Source organism: Lutra lutra, chromosome 16 (genome assembly GCF_902655055.1).
Source record: "Lutra lutra chromosome 16, mLutLut1.2, whole genome shotgun sequence".
NCBI lineage: Eukaryota > Metazoa > Chordata > Mammalia > Carnivora > Mustelidae > Lutra > Lutra lutra.
The window spans coordinates 18,496,666-18,513,423 of NC_062293.1; the positions used below are offsets into that span (position 1 = coordinate 18,496,666).

The 16,758-nt window shown below is 38.0% G+C and overlaps 1 protein-coding gene across 1 annotated transcript in view; it reads left to right on the forward strand.

Annotated features, from left to right (window-relative positions):
- GPATCH8 (G-patch domain containing 8) overlaps window positions 1–16,758 on the forward strand; it is a 105,719-nt gene that overhangs the window by 27,525 nt on the left and 61,436 nt on the right. Inside the window, 1 exon segment of the mRNA XM_047706535.1 lies at window positions 3,838–3,910. Within this exon segment, the coding sequence (XP_047562491.1) occupies window positions 3,838–3,910 (73 nt within the window).

Consider the following 16,758-nt stretch of genomic DNA (forward strand, 5'->3'; position numbering starts at 1 on the left):
AGAAATTCATGCCTAACCAAAGAAAAAGCCACACTGCCACCATTTTGGTCTTGAGCACAGAGAGTAACAAATAGCTTGTGGTAACTCTGTGAATTAAGTGGAACCCAGTTTTTTGCCTGCCTCTCTTGGGCAAAGGTCAGTTGCTTTATCAGTTAATTTAGAATGAGTATTTGCCTTGATGTGCCTGGCTGGCTCAGTTCATAGAACATGCAACTCTTGATCTTGGGGTCATAAGCTTGAGCCCCACATTGGGGGCACAGTTTACTTAAATAGGTAGGTAGGTGGGTAGGTGGGTGGAATTGTCCTGCAGTTCTTCCATGTGCATTTAATTTAAAACAGCCTGTTACTGTCATGCCCCTTTGTCAGTTATAAACCAGACAGTGTTATAAAAGAAAAAGAATTCTGTTACTTATTTTTGGTTCTATGACATTATAATTAAACCTCAAATTATGTATTTTATTTTAAAATCAAACACAAAGATTTTTTTGTTTTTTTAAATTTTTTTATTTTTAAAAGATTTTTTAGTCACTACTAAAGTGACTGAAATAGTAAAATGCTATTACTTAGAGGTAAATTTAGTGCTCATTGCCCTTGTTATGTCTAGGTTACCTGTTTGAGCTTTAAATCACTTACTCCAATTTATTGTCATAAATAATAATCCATGGGAATAATTAGCAAAATCACAACTCCAGATAGAGATAGGAGATTACTATTTTCACAGGCTTATGAGTGAGTTCCTTGTTCTTTCACTGTGAATGTTCAGTGAACATTTTGGTCTTTTCAGAGATAGGCAAGTCTGCTTTGTTCTACTTTGTTATGAGGTATTTTGGTGTGTCTTCCTTGTGTTATCCATTATCCCTAAGCCTATTGGATTTTTGACAAGTGTTTATAAAACTTCTTTTCTTTTTTTGGTAGGAAAAGGGACCATACTGAATACTAGCCCTTTCTGCAGAGTCACAGAGCTGCCTTTTTTCCTCCAAAAGCAGGTAGTCTGGAATGATAGGAAAGGTCCAGATTTTCTGTATTAGTCATTCACTTAATCTAGGAGGTTGGTAAGGGGAAGAGGTTCTGGGAGAGATATGTCTATTGTTTCTGTTGCCTTTTGTTGTAACCATAAGGACATAGAGTGAGTGGCATGGTAATTTTAATATAGACCCTGACATTCTGTTCCTTGTTAATAATTAGGAATATAAATTTAATTAAAGAACAGTTTTCACCTAAAGTTTGAGAAATGCCACTATCATTTTGTATCAATAGCTTTTTTTTTTTTTTTTTGAGGTGACAGCCATCTTGAGTGGTTTTGTAAAAGTGGTGCTAATGTGTATAATCCCTAAAGTTTTCTTTTTTCTTCCTCTCCCTTTAACATTTGCTTTTCCTTTCACTGTTGTCAGTCACAACACGCTGCTCTTGAATCTCTCAGCTGGTCTTGACTCGTGAATTTACTTATGCTTTCACTCTTCTTTAATAAATAAATTAATTGCAAGCAGTGAATTGAAAACAAGACAAAAAAAAAAACGACCATTAGTGATTGGACAGTTTCTTACTTTGTGTTACATTTAACTGTTCTTTTGACAGCCCAGTTTTTAAAGCCAGGTTCGTATGGAAATGCTTTCACTCCACTTGCACTGCTTTTGGAAATAGCATACTGCTTCATCTGTCTGTTTATTTTAGTGCATTCATAATATAACACAGTCAGCATAATGTCTCATCTCCACTTAGCCAAAGATTGAGTTTTCTTAAAAAAGAGGGCAGCAATTTTTGTCAGCATGGTTTAATATCCTAAATCTCTGTGCCAAGTATAGTTGTAAAATTATAGTTATAAAAGTAGCTGATTAAAAGATTAAACAACAATTTAGTCAACTACATAATCTTAGAGTCATTCTGCTATCCTTGTCCTTTCCATAGTTACTTACTTGTAGGAGTTATGATAGAAAGTAAGGATTTTATGTACAGGTAAGTTTATATTTATGGTAGGATAATAAAGACCTCTTCATTTTCTGCTAACACTACTTGTATTAAGACTTTAATTATTTTTTAGGTTTTTTAATTCTAGTAATGTGGAAGTCATCAACTGGGTTTATACATAACCATGGCATTTTCAAATTCTTTTAGTTCCTGGCAAAAAGTAATTTCTAGTGACCTTTTGTGTACCATATTGATATTGTATCTATATGTTTAAAACAAGAGTATCTTGTTTTAGAAACAAATTTTCTTCGTCTTTTTTTTTTTTTTTGAAACAGATTTTCCATTATTGTTTGCCTCCTTTTTTGTTTTTAAAAAAGTACGGAGATCTTCACTCCCCCCTCACCCCCCCCGCCTGATCATTGAAGTAATCAGTTGCTCAGCCAAGTTTTCCTGTTTGCAGTTTGCATGTCATAAACTTGTGGAAGGAAACTGTCCCCACAGCCCCCAACTTTAAAATAGAACATAGGGGAGGCTTAATCGTCCTCTTCTAATTTACCATCTGAAAAGAAAAATAACAGTAAAATAATTTTTTTCTTCTATAATTCTAAAAACCATTTTATCAATGAATATGGAGCTAGAAGATAAAAAACAGTTTTAACAGGAGATGTTTGATTTTAAATCAGTAATTTGTGGCTTTAACTTTTTAGATGGATTCAGGAAATAGATTATTTTCTTTTTGTGTGTGTGTATATTTTTTGTTGTTGGGTTTTTTGTTTTTTTGTGTTTTTTTTTTTTTTAGGAAATAGATTATTTTTAAATGGTGATACCAGGTTAGTACTATAAATTACATTTTAATGCATAGAGAACCCTTTGTGTTTGTTATTTGAAAATGTTCCCATGAGTTTAGGAGCATTTTAGCTGACGTAGTTAATGGTTATATTAATTTTGTCTCCATACTTCACAATATTTGTAAAAAGCAAACGGGACAAAGGTATGCAGAGGTGTCTAAGATCTTGAACCCTTACACAGAAGCTGACATTAATTGTTGTTTCTGGTGTCTTTTCATACAGTTTACATTAAAATACCTTTTCTGATGTGCTCCTAGGAAGATGAGACATTATGTATATTGATTTTTTCCCCCCTACATGCACTAATGGTTCTTTACTGTTAACTTATTGCTAGGCCTGTTTCATTCTAACATTTTAGCATTTTTGTTAGATTACATGTTGAAATGCATCACTCAGTCTGTGCTTGAGCTCATTTTATTTTTCTGTTTAATCAATTTAATTTCTTGTTTTACTAACCTCACTGTTTTTTCAGTTTAATATTGGCTGCATGCTAGTTAAATATTTATATATTTTATATATATATATATATATATAATAAAAAAACCAATCAAGTCTAGCCTGGATTTTGCTCTGATTGTGTTTTCATTTCTAGTGGTGGGGCAGTCTTACACTTACAACTTACTTTGTATCATGAAAGCCTGACACATAAACAAAATAACTAAACAGAGTGTAGATTTTCTTTAAAAAAAAAAAAAAAATCTTAAAGTGGTGCTGTCTAGGTGGTGGATATGATTGTATAAGTACCTTGATTTTATGCTTTTTAATGTTAGTTTTAAACTTCATAAATGTATTCTTCCCCTTTTCCCTTCCCTTTTTTCTCCTTTTTGAAGTGTTATGTACAAAAGTTGCCCAGCACACCATCAGAAAGGACCCTTACCCCTATGTTCTTCCCATATAAAATATTGGCCAGCATTTCTTTTTACATTAATGCCCCCTTTATTGGGCACATTTACCCTATTATTAGCATCTTTTTGCATGCAATATGTAGAATTATCTCTTGCTCATCACCTGTTTAAATGTCACTAGGAAGGGAAGAATATATTATTGGAATATTTTTGGTTTGTCTCTCTGTTCTGTCTGTCAGGATAATATTGGACATCGCTTACTCCAGAAACATGGGTGGAAGCTGGGCCAGGGATTGGGAAAATCTCTTCAGGGTAAGTTTTTTAAATGTACAAAAAGAAAGAAAGAAAAAACAGTGTTTTTGATTTGATCTTATGCTTGAATATATTGATTTTCTTTCTTTTTTTTTTTTTTTCTTAAGTGTTTGGGCTTTTTCCCCCTGCCTTTTCTCCCCTAGAACAGTCTGTATTTTTCCTATAACTGTATTTTAAGTTACTATTATGCTAATAGTTTGCAAGAGTAAACTGCTGTGTCATGAATACTTTCAGGTCAAACATTGTGTATGTACGGCTGGACTGGTTTTAAATTTTTTTGGTGGGGGTGATGGGTGATGGGTGGGTGGAGTAAAACACACTGTCTCAGAGTGTGCTTTCTTTGTGTCATTTAGCGATGTTGTATTGTAGCTTCAGTATTATAAAAGGAGCCATTCAACAGCAGAATTTAATTTTTGCCTTTCCAAATTCTTCCTGAAGCTGATGATTGCCCATGGTTCTTTTTCTCTGCAGTCAGAATCCACATAGTAGTAGAGAGAAGAATTAACCCACATGAAACAAAAAATGGAAGCAGAAGTTGTTTCCTAAGACTCTCTGAGCAGAGGTCAATTTCTCAGGTTCAGATCAGGCTCTGGAAAATATATGACTTAAAATTTCCATTGAATTTATTTTTCTTTTAACTATAGTAATCATTTGGATAAAAACAAAATACTGACATTTCTGCTTCTGAGTACTTGTTAGTTGGAAACCAACTCTGTTCACTTTTTTAACTCCTTCATGTTCATGAGCTACTGTTTATTCTTCGCGGATGTGAACACTACTTCAGAAATGATGGGAATCATTGCACTACTACTTCTGGTCGTGGGGAGGGGTCTCATTGTATAAAGGGATCTTTGGGGAGAGGTGTACTTTTATTGACTAATTCTTTGAGTTTTGGAAATAGATTTTTACAGTTTAGGAAGTCTAATCAACTCAGTTGTGTGTGTTAAGGGCACAGGATAGGGCATAAAGTGGAATGTTCTAGTCTCTAAAACCTTTGCTTTTTTTTTTTTAAGATTTTATTTTTTTTTTTGAGAGAGAGCGGGGGTGGGAGGGAGGAGCAGAGGGAGAGGGACAAGCAGACTCCGTACTGAGTGTGGAGCCTGATGAGGGGCTCGATTTCACGACCCTGAGATCATGACCTGAGCTGAAACCAAGAGTTGGACACTCAGCTGACTGAGCTACCCACGTGCCCACTAAAACCTTTGGTTTTTAAATTATAATCATAGTAGTTCTATTAAAATTAGTATTTATTGGGGCGCCTGGGTGGCTCAGTGGGTTAAAGCCTCTGCCTTCCGCTCAGGTCATGATCCCAGAGTCCTGGGATCGAGCCCCGCATTGGGCTCTCTGCTCAGCGGGGAGCCTGCTTTCTCCTCTCTCTCCCTCTGCCTGCCTCTCTGCCTACTTGTGATCTCTGTCAAATAAATTAAAAAATAAAATAAAATTAGTATTTATTACTAAGCAGTAATCTGTTTTGGGGGGGAGATAGAAAGATTTGATTACCATTAAACTTGTTTTCTCAGTGAGTTCAAAATGAGTTGGTACAAAAAATGCAGTTAAGAGCAAATCTGTTTGAATCCCAAAATTTTTCATTTGTAAGCATTAGAGACTTTACACCTAGCAGAGGAAAAGAAAGAGTAAGAGAAAGTGAATTTAAGAAAAGGAAGATAATTGAATACTCACTTGTTTTTCAGTGATAGAAAAATTTAATTTTTACCTTAAGAATACTGTAGGGGCACCTGGGTGGTTTAGTCGGTTGAGTGTCTGCCTTCGCTTGCATCATGGTCCCAGGATCCTGGGATCAGCCTGCTTCGGGCTCCCTGCTCAATGGGGAGCCTGCTTCTCCTTCTCCCTCTGCCAGTCCCCGTGTTTGTGCTCTCTGGCTCTCTCTATCAAGTAAATAAATGAGTACTAAAAAACAAACAAACAAAACTGTAGAATTTTGGTTGTGTTTTGAGCTTTGAGCTCCTTGAAAAGAGTTTTTATTCATATTTTAACTCCCATCTTCATGGTTGCAGGCATATAGTAAACATTTAATTAATCTTGAGTCCCTTATTCATCTAAATTACAAAGGGAATTTGAAGTCCATATCTTTTTTTTCTTTTTAATTGTGGTAAAATGCACATAATGTAAAATTACCATCTTAACCTTCTTTTTCCATCTTAACCATTTTATTATTTTTATGTTTTTAAAAGATTTTATTTATTTATCTGAGAGGGAGAGAGAGAGCATGTGAGTGAGCAAGAGCATAAGAGCAGGGAGAGGGAGAAGCAGACTCCCTGCCTAGCAGGGAGCCCAATGGAGGCTGGATCCCAGGCAGCTGAGATCATGAATTTGCCACCCAGGCACCCCTCATCTTAAACGTGACTTAAACATTTTAACACTACCATCAGTAGTGTTCACTAAATTCACAATTATTGTGCAAAGCCCATCTGTTTTGAATGGCTGGTACTGTACCTTTACCCTAGAGAAGAAGGGAATCTTATTGTATTACCAATGTTAAAGGCTGAGTTTAATGGTCTTGTAAATGGATCTTTATTTTTTTAGTGTCAGGTTGAGCAGTGTGCATACTTCTCTTGCATAGTTGTCTCTGTAATAACCACATGATCTAACCTAGAATGTGGCCACATTTATGGCATGTAATATGACAGATTTTTTTTCATTGTACCAAACCTTTACTACAGATAACCATTGAAGAAAATGGTTATCCGGGGCGCCTGGGTGGCTCAGTGGGTTATGCCTCTGCCTTCAGCTCAGATCGTGGTCTCAGGGTCCTGGGATCGAGCCCTGCATTGGGCTCTCTGCTCAGCGGGGAGCCTGCTTCCCCCTCTCTCTCTGGCTGCCTCTCTGCCTGCTTGTGATCTCTGTCAAATAAACAAAATCTTTAAAAAAAAAAAAATGGTTATCTAGTCGATCTAGTGAAAATGATAATGCCTTTTTAGTATTTCATAGTATGTAATTTCTGGGCTCATCGCTCTGTAAATTCTGTCAGTTCTCCTTTTTATTTGATTTTAGGGCTCTAACATCTTTTACATAGCCATCCACGGGGCGCCTGGGTGGCTCAGTGGGTTAAGCCTCTGCTTTTGGCTCAGGTCATGATCTCAGGGTCCTGGGATTAAGTCCCCCATTGGGCTCTCTGCTCAGCGGGGAGCCTGCTTCTCCCTCTCTCTCTGCCTGCCTCTCTACTTATGATCCTCTCTCTGTCAAATAAATAAAATCTTAAAAAAAAAAAAAAAAGCCATCCACTAAAATTTAAACCTGATCTCTTCAGGATATTTTGTTAACATTTAAAAATTATTTCTACGAGAGGTGCCTGGGTGGCTCACTCAGTTGGTTAAGTGTCTGCCCTCGGCTTGGGTCATGATATCATGGTCCTAGGATGGAACCCTAGTCTAGTTCCCGGCTCAGCGGGGAGTCTGCTTCTCCCTCTTCCCCGCCCCTCCACCCCTCTCCTTTTCTCTCTCTCTCTCAAATAAATAAATCTTAAAAAAAAAAAAATTATTTATTATTCATCCAAGGTTTTTACAAAGAGTGTCATCCTTGGAGGTTACAGTGCAAATATCTTGTCACTGGATAGATTGGGGAATAGGGTATGCTGACTCTGGAATGAGATTATCTGTGGCATGGTAGAGATTTGTACTTTATAAATTGGGTTTATTTTTGTACTCAAATTTCCTTAATTCTTACCACTTTTTTTCTCCCTTAGTATTAAGATAGTTCAGAAGTTTAAAAGAAGAACTTTCATTGTGTGTGGCAGATAAGTGATTGCTAGTATTTAAAAAAACGACTTGTAGGGGCGCCTGGGTGGCTCAGTGGGTTAAGCCGCTGCCTTCGGCTCAGGTCATGATCCCAGGTCCTGGGTTCGAGCCCCGCATCGGGCTTTCTGCTCAGCAGGGAGCCTGCTTCCTCCTCTCTCTCTGCCTGCCTCTCTGCCTACTTGGGATTTCTCTCTGTCAAATAAATGGATAAAATCTTTAAAAATAAATAAATAAAAAAACGACTTGTAGAAAAGATATGTTGACAAGGTGTCTGAAGGGAACAACACAGAGAAAAGACAATTTCTTATGGACAGTTGTTTATTGTAGAGGCAGAGGATGTATTTAATTTGGAATAAAGCAACAATGAGTGAATGATAGTTATATTTTGTGGCAGTTGGACTAGATTTGTTTCTTGAAATTGTTTTATAACCTTCTGGAAGGTTTAAAATGGAATGGAGGGGTGCCTGGGTGGCTCAGTCGGTTAAGCCTCTGCCTTCAGCTCAGGTCATGATCTCAGGGTCCTGGGATCAAGCCCTGCATCAGGCTCTCTGCTCAACGGGGAGCCTGCTTTTCCCTCTCTCTCTGCCTGCCTCTTTAGCTATTTGAGATCTCTGTCAAATAAATAAATAAAATCTTTAAAAAAAATCTTAAGGCCAAGAGGAAGCAAGATTAATTTTCTCAAAGAAAATCTATCACAAAAAGATTTTCTCGAGGCTGTTAAAAAAAAAAGTTAGCGTGATGCAAGATAAATGGTATCTCTGCCTACTTGTGATCTCTCTCTCTCTGTCAAATAAATAAAAGTCTTTAAAAAAAATGAAATGGAATAGAATGCAGCTCAAATCTTTATTTTGCTGTGAAATGTGTAGTCAGTAGGTGTAGCCCAGACCAGACGTGGGGTACCTAAACTCCCTTTGTTGCATTGTCTGGGTGCTTTTTGATGATTTGGTGTTTTTTGTTTTTTTGTTTTTAAATCACAAGCAAAAGTTCAGCCCCTGGGAAAAATGGATGGGGTCTGATATTGTTTCATAGCTCACCCTGTCTAGAAGGTTCAATCAGTAACAGACAATCAATGCATAATTACTGAGATAATAATGCATTCTAGCTATACTGGCTATAAAGAGCATAAGCAAGGGACAAAGTAGGTAAGAAATTGTTCCTGTTCCCCCAGTCTTGCTCTTTTAAACTATTGTAGATCTTTGAAGGTTTCTTGAGTTTTATATTTTTATGTACTCTTTTCATGCTTAGAATTAAGTATGTGATCAGTCTGAATATGTAATTGACTCCAAGTTCATTGAGTGTAAGGAATCTTGTTTAGTTTTGTGTAAAAGTACTTGGTGTAGGATGTGAAGGCACTGTGAGCAGCATTTCGAAATACAAGATCTAGGTTTGAGTTTGGCTCTGCCTCTTACTTTAAGTAAAGGGACAAGTTACCATCACGGAGTTTTTTTTTTTTTGTTGTTGTTGTTGTTGTTGTTGTTGTTTTAAAGATTTTTATTTATTTGTCAGAGAGAGAGGGAGAGAGAGCGAACACAGGCAGACAGAATGGCAGGCAGAGGCAGAGGGAGAAGCAGGCTCTCCGCCGAGCAAGGAGCCCGATGTGGGACTCGATCCCAGGACGCTGGGATCATGACCTGAGCCGAAGGCAGCTGCTTAACCAACTGTGCCACCCAGGCGTCCCACGGAGTTATTTTTTAAGTCCAGTAAATTTCAGTCCAATAAAACCTTTGCTCATTTATTCAGTTACGGGGTGAAGTAAATTAATATAAATTATGAACTCCCTTTATAAAAACTATAAAATGCCATGTAGATGCTGATTGCTGTTAACACCCCTGCTGTGTAGATTTAGATGTTCGAATTGAATTGGAGATAATCCATCTGTAGGTTCTTTTTCTTACCGACTTGAAGTAACCTGTACGCCCGTTGTGGGGCTTGAACTCACAACCTGAGATCAAGAGTTGCACACTCACTGACTGAGCCAGCCAGGTGCCCCCCATCTTTAGGTCTTAATCAGAAACCTAAATGTAATTAAAAAAAAAAAAAAAAAGGAGGGGCACCTGGGAGGCTCAGTTGGTTAAGTGTCTGCCTTCAGCTCAGGTCATGATCCCGGGGTACTGGAATTTAGCCTTACATGAGGCCCCCTGTTCAGCAGGGAGCCTGCTTCTCACTCTCCCTTTGCTGCTCCCCCTGCCCATACTCACTTTACCAAATAAATAAATAAAATCTTAAAAAAAAAAAAGTAGAGAAACACTGTCTTGCTAGTCTGTATTTCCCAGAATTTACAGTATAGTAGCTATAATGTCCTCCGTATGTGCTAGATAATTTACTCCCGGATATGTATTTTTAGTGCTCTGTGCATTTTAGGGTCTGTGAACCCCTTATTTTGGTGTCTGTTTCACTAATTCTGAGATCATTAGTTATTGCCGCTTCTGAGCCTAATTTGCACAATCTAAGAAGAGCCTCAATCACTTAACAGTGACATTGGGAAAACTGGTGAGCCACCCAGAAAAAAAAAGTTGGATCCTCACTGTGTTGCCTTACCCTGACGTATATTCAAGATGGATAAAATATTTAAATGTTAAAAAAAATAATAAGATCATTAGGGTGTGCACTGGGATAATTATTTTACTTTATTTACTTTTAAAGATTTTATTTGAGAGAGAGCACAAGTAGAGAGGGAGGGGCAGAGGGAGAGGAAGAAATAGACTCCCTGCTGAGCTGGGAGCCCGATGTGGGACTCCATCCTAGGACCCTGGGATCATGATGCAAGCCGAAGACAGACTTCTTTCTTTCTTTCTTTCTTTCTTTCTTTCTTTCTTTCTTTCTGTATGTATGTATGTATGTATGTATGTATTTATTTATTTAACAGAGAGAGACAGAGATCACAAGTAGCAGAGAGGCAGAGAGAGGGAAGGGGAAGCAGGCTCCCTGCTGAGCAGAGAGCCCGATGTGGGGCTCTATCCCAGGACCCTGGGATCATGACTGGAGCCGAAGGCAGACGCTTAACCGACTGAGCCACCCAGGCGCCCCCGAAGACAGACATTTAATCGACCGAGCCACATAGGCACCCCAGTAATTATTATTTTAAAAATAATGTTGGAGTCATGCCTGGGTGGCTCATTTGGTTTAGTGGCTGCCTTTGGCTTGGATCATGATCCTAGGGTCCTGGTGTCGAGTCCTGCATCAGGCTCCTTGCTCAGTGGGGAGTCTGCTTCTCACTCTGCCTGCCACTCTCCCTGCTTGTGCTGTCTCTCTGTCTCTCTCTCTGACAAATAAAATAAATAAAATCTTGAAAAAACAAATAAAAATAATGTTGAAGGAGCACCTGGTTGGCTCAGTCGGTAGCACATGCGACTCTTGATCTTAAGGTCATGAGTTCAAGCCCCACATTGGGCATAGAGTTTCCTTAATAATGTTGGAATAAGGATTTTTTAAAAATCCACATAAGGTATTATTTGCTTCAGGGGTACTGGTTTGTGAATCATAAGTCTTAAACAATTCACAGTACTCACCATAGCACATACTCTCCCCAGTGTCCATAACCCAGCCACTCTATCCCTCCGCTCCCCACCCTCCAACAACCCTCAGTTTGTTTCCTGAGATTGAGTCTCTTATGGTTTGTCTCCCTCCTGATCCCATCTTGTTTCATTTTTTCCCTCCCTACCCCCTATAACCCCCCCACCCTACTTCTCAAATTCCTCATATCAGAGAGCTCATATGACAGTTGTCTTAGAATGAGAACATTTTTAAGTTTAGATGAGATTGGGCATGTTCAAGGTGGTATGGATGTAGACCTCTTCTTTTCTTTTTTTAAAGATTTTATTTTATTTATTTGACAGACATTACAAGTAGGCAGAGAGGCAAGCAGAGAGAGAGAGGAGGAAGCAGGCTCCCTGCTGAGCAGAGAGCCCGATGCGGGGCTCGATCCCAGCACCCTGGGATCATGACCTGAGCCGAAGGCAGAGGCTTTAACCCACTGAGCCACCCAGCTACCCCTAGACCTCTTCTTTTCTAAGTTTACCCCCAAACCCAGAAGCTATTAAAAAAGGATACATTTTAGGGGCTCCTGGGTGGCTTAGTGGGTTGGGCCGCTGCCTTTGGCTAAGGTCATGATCTCAGAGTCCTGGGATCGAGCCCCGCATCGGGCTCTCTGCTCAGCAGGGAGCCTGCTTCCTCCTCTCTCTCTGCCTGCCTCTCTGCCTGCTTGTGATCTCTCTGTCAAATAAATAAATAAAATCTTTAAAAAAAAAAAAAGGATACATTTTACTATATTTCATTGTAAATAAAACAAAAGAAAAAACAAATAACAAATGGGGAAAATATTTGCAATATCTCATTATACACAAAGGACAAGTTTCCTTCTTGTATTTATGTGTTGCATGAAAGACTTATAGCCTAAAGAGATGATATAAATGTTGTTTATAGAAGAGTAATGCAAATGATCTTTTTTTTTTTTTTTTAAAGATTTTATTTATTCATTTGACAAAGAGAGACACATCGAAAGAGAACACAAGCGGGGGAGTGGGAGAGGGAGAAGCACTCTCCCCACAGAGCAGTGAGCCCAAGGTGGGGCTCAATCCCAGAACCCTGGGATCATGACCCAAGCCAAAGGCAGACTTCAACAACTGAGCCACCTAGGTGCCTCGCAAATGATCTTTAAGTGTATGAAAATAGTCTGTTCTTTTCATAAGAGAAATATGCATTTTAGTAACCACAGATACAATTTTTCACTTCTGCATTGGAAAGGTTAAAAAAAATTTCCCTGGTCATAATTTGGGAAAACAGGGATTTACATCATAGTAAGAATAAATTGGTAAACCACTGTAGAGAACAATCTGAATTACTTAAAGATTAAAATGCACGTATCCTGAGGCACCTGGATGGCTCAGTCAATTGGATGTCTGGCTCTTGATTTTAGCTCGGGTTGTGATCTTGGGGTCATGAGATCCAGGCCTGTGTTGGGCTCCACCCTCAGCGGGAAGTCCGCTTGGGGTTCTCTGTCTCCCTCTACTCACCGCTCAAATATATAAATCTTTTAAAATAAAATGCATGTATTCTTGAGGTCAGCAATCCTGATTTTCTGTTCTTCACTTACTCTTTGAAATGCACAAAATAATGTTTCATCAAGGTTATTATGTCATGTTGTTTTGTGATAATGAAAGATTGGAAACAGTCCACCACATATCATTGATTCCAAGACATTTTTTTCATATTTTTAATAAAGGTAAAATTAATTGCATCTTATTAGTGGCATTATAATTATAATTGGCAGCTGTTAAATTTCTTTCAGGCATATAGAATATTGTGTTTGTGGTTAATGGCATTTTGGATTTGAAGAAATAGAATACTAAAATTGTATAAAGGGAAACCATGCTGCTTTAAAGGGATGGAAGTAGCTTAGTGTGTATTTGGTATATGTAGAACAATTTCCAAGGTACATTAAGTAGAAAACAATGTACAGAACAATGTGTGGTATATATTAAACTACCATTTATGGTAATTACATACATAGACACACACACACACACACACATTTATATATATCTCCTGCTTAAAATCAGTATTTTGTTCTCCAGAATCAGACCACCTACCCATGTGAAAACCTTATTTAGGTACCTGTTCACCGTTATTTAAAATGAGTTATTTGTTAATTCCCAAGCCCCCAGGCAGTTTTCAAAATACAGCTGTCTATTTGTGAATTTAAAAAAAACATTGCCAGGGGGTACCTGGGTAGCTCATTCGGTTAAGCAGCTCAGTTGATTAAGCATCTGCCTTTGGCTCAGGTCATGATCCCAGAGTCTTGAGATTGAATCCTGCCTGCTTCTCCCTCTGCCTGTTGTTCCTCCTGCTTGTGCTCTCTTTGACAAATAAATATATAAAAATATTATTTAAAAATAAATATAAAAATATATATAAATATTAAAATTTTTTAATTGCTAGGATATAAAGGGCTTAAACATTTCTTCTTTATTGCCAAGTAATTAATATGGTTGTATAGTAACATGTCTGTCCCTTTTGTTGATACTTAAGCTTTTCCAAAATTCTAGTGTATGTGAAATGTAGTTCTAGATTACTCACATACCTTTTTCTTAAAAATGCTAAATTAGGGGCGCCTGGGTGGCTCAGTGGGTTAAAGCCTCTGCCTTCAGCTCAGGTCATGATCCCAGGGTCCTGGGATCGAGCCCCATATGGGGCTTTCTGCTCCGCGGGGAGCCTGCTTCCTCCTCTCTCTCTGCCTGCCTCTCTGCCTACTTGTGATCTCTCTCTGTCAAATAAATAAATAAAATCTTTAAAAAAAATGCTAAATTAGATTTTTGAGAATGAAATGTAAACATTTTACTATATAAAATCTTTGGCTGAATATATCGTGTTGAGAGCCATGAACTGAAGCATTCCAGTATGAAACCTTAAACAGGTACATCCTGTGAGATACACCTGTATATTTATGTTTGTATTTTCTTGACTGTGCAGAGAAAAATCCTTATAAAGGCACACTCTGAGGGAAACTGAGTTGCTTTTTATTGTATCCTTTTAAAACTGATACACTTACATTGCTTTTCGTTTATTTTAAGATTTTTTTAAAAATTTATTTGACAGAATGAGAGAGCACAAGCAGGCTGAGAAGCAGACAGAGGGAGAGGAGAAGCAGACTCCCCGCTGAGCAGAGAGCCCCACGTGGGACTCCATCCCAGGACCCTGGGATCATGACCCAAGCCAAAGGCAGATGCTTAACTGACTAAGCCACCCAGGCGCCCCTACTTACATTGCTATTTAGAAATACAAAAGTTGGGGTACCTAGGTAGCTCAGTTAGTAAGTATCCAACCCTTGATCTCAGCTCAGGTCTTGATCTCAGGGTCGTGAGTTCAAGCTCCATGTTGGGCTACACTCTGGGCATGGAGCTTACTTTAAAAATCTGTATATAGAGGAAATTATTTTGGAAAAGAGTAGGCAGAATTAGAGCAGAGTAGTAAAGTAGGGTGTGTTGTTTCTTTGTTTTCATGTATATGTCTCTTCCCCCCTGCAATCCATGTTCTATTTTCAGGTAACAAATAAATGGTGAATATAGGTGGGTTGGGTCTGTATTAGTTAGTAATAACAGTGTTCTTACTACATTTTATGACTGAAGGAAAACTAGACTTGGATTCAATAGCACAGAATAGAAATATGTATTATTACATTTTAGACTTGGGGTGCTTGAGTGGATCACTTAGTTAAGCATTGACTCTTGATTTCAGCTCAGGTCATTATCTCAGGGCTGTGAGATCAAACACAGCATTGGGCTCTGTGCTGGGCATGGATTCTGCTTAAGATTCTCCACACACCCCCACCCCCTCCCTTAAAAAACAAAAAAAAAAAGAAAAAATAATAGACTTCTTTGTTAAACTAGATTGTTGATCTTCACTAACTTTCTAAGAAAAATCATTCTTTGGTTGAGAAAAATAAGCTTTCCTTTTTTTTTTTAATTTTATTTTTAAGCAATCTCTGTACTCAGCGTAGGGCTCGAACTCACAACCCCAGGATCAGGGGTTGTATGCTCTGCTGACTGAGCCAGCCAGGCGTCCCAATAAGCTTTAATAGTATAATGACATAGATAAATTTTGTGAGTGGAGTCTTTGTAAAATCTAAGTTGTTGTCATTTTATATTAGTTTCCCTGTGAAATTTATTTTCTTTTGGGAAAAGGAAATTATGCTTGGAACATATTATGTGCCAAACATTGATTTACAATCTAAATGTTTTGTATGTTCCACTTAATGAAATATTATTAGTATAATCGTTTCATAAATGAAGGAACAGTTTTGGAAAAGTCATATAGGTACTCAGTCTCTGCCGTGTATAAGCATGACTTTGAAATCAGTGTTCCTATATGTATACCTTTTCTCAGAAAAAGCTCGTCACTGGAAATAAGAGTAGTTGGGGGAGGATAGACATATAGGACTACTTGTTTCTATGTATAGAGATCATCACATTTAAAAGATACATCAGAAGACATTAAGTATGTGTTAAGTTTGTGGCAAAATAACTAGAAAAGAAGTGGCAAGTTTTTAAAATGAAAATTTGGAACAGTTTAATACAGAAAGCTATTTTATCATTCTAGTACCCTTTTTTTTTTTTTAAAGTGAATCTAGGTAAACTTTCATTATATTAATTTACTTTTTAAAAGATTTTGTTAAGTGGGGCACCTGGGTGGCTCAGTGGGTTAGGCCGCTGCCTTCGGCTCAGGTCATGATCTCAGGGTCCTGGGATCGAGTCCCACATCGGGCTCTCTGCTCAGCAAGAAGCCTGCTTCCCTCTCTCTCTCTCTGCCTGCCTCTCCGTCTACTTGTGATCTCTCTCTGTCAAATAAATAAATAAAATCTTTAAAAAAAAAAAAAAAAAGATTTTGTTAAGTAATCTCTACCCCTAACCTGGGGCTTAAACTCACAACCCTGAGACCAAGAGTCGTGTGTTCTTCCGACTGAGCCAGCCAGCGCCCCCCCCCACTCCCCCCCCTCGGCCCGCTTTTTTAACTAAGAAAAGAGAGTGAACTAGTTACAGAAGCAGATTGGATTTTATCACGGTGGATTACTTTGAAGGAGACATTGGTGAAGAATTACATGGAGTTATTTGCACATTTATTGAATATTTACTTCGTACAAGAGACCATTATAAAGAGTATACATAGTATAAGATACTGCCCTTACTCATAGAGTTTGCTATTCATTTTAGGAGTTAAGGGGGTGGATTCTTACAGTAAATGGTGTAAGTCCTCAGAAGGAGGAATGACACAATGAAGTCTTGAGGAGGGAGGAATGAATATTACCAAAGACAGGAGATACTGATGTATACAAGGTGTTTACTCCATGGCTGGCTGGAGTAGGGAATGCCCATAGAACTTTCATACTGTTTTCATTTATTTTTCTTTTCTTTATAATTTATTTTATTTAAATGCAGCTAATTAATATGTAGTAAGTGTATCATTAGTTTCAGAGGTAGAGTTCAGTTATCAGTTGCATGTAACACCGTTGCTCATTATATCACGTGACCTCCTTAGTGCCCATCACCAGTTACCTCATCTCCCCATACACCTTTCATACTATTTTTAGAAGAACCTCTC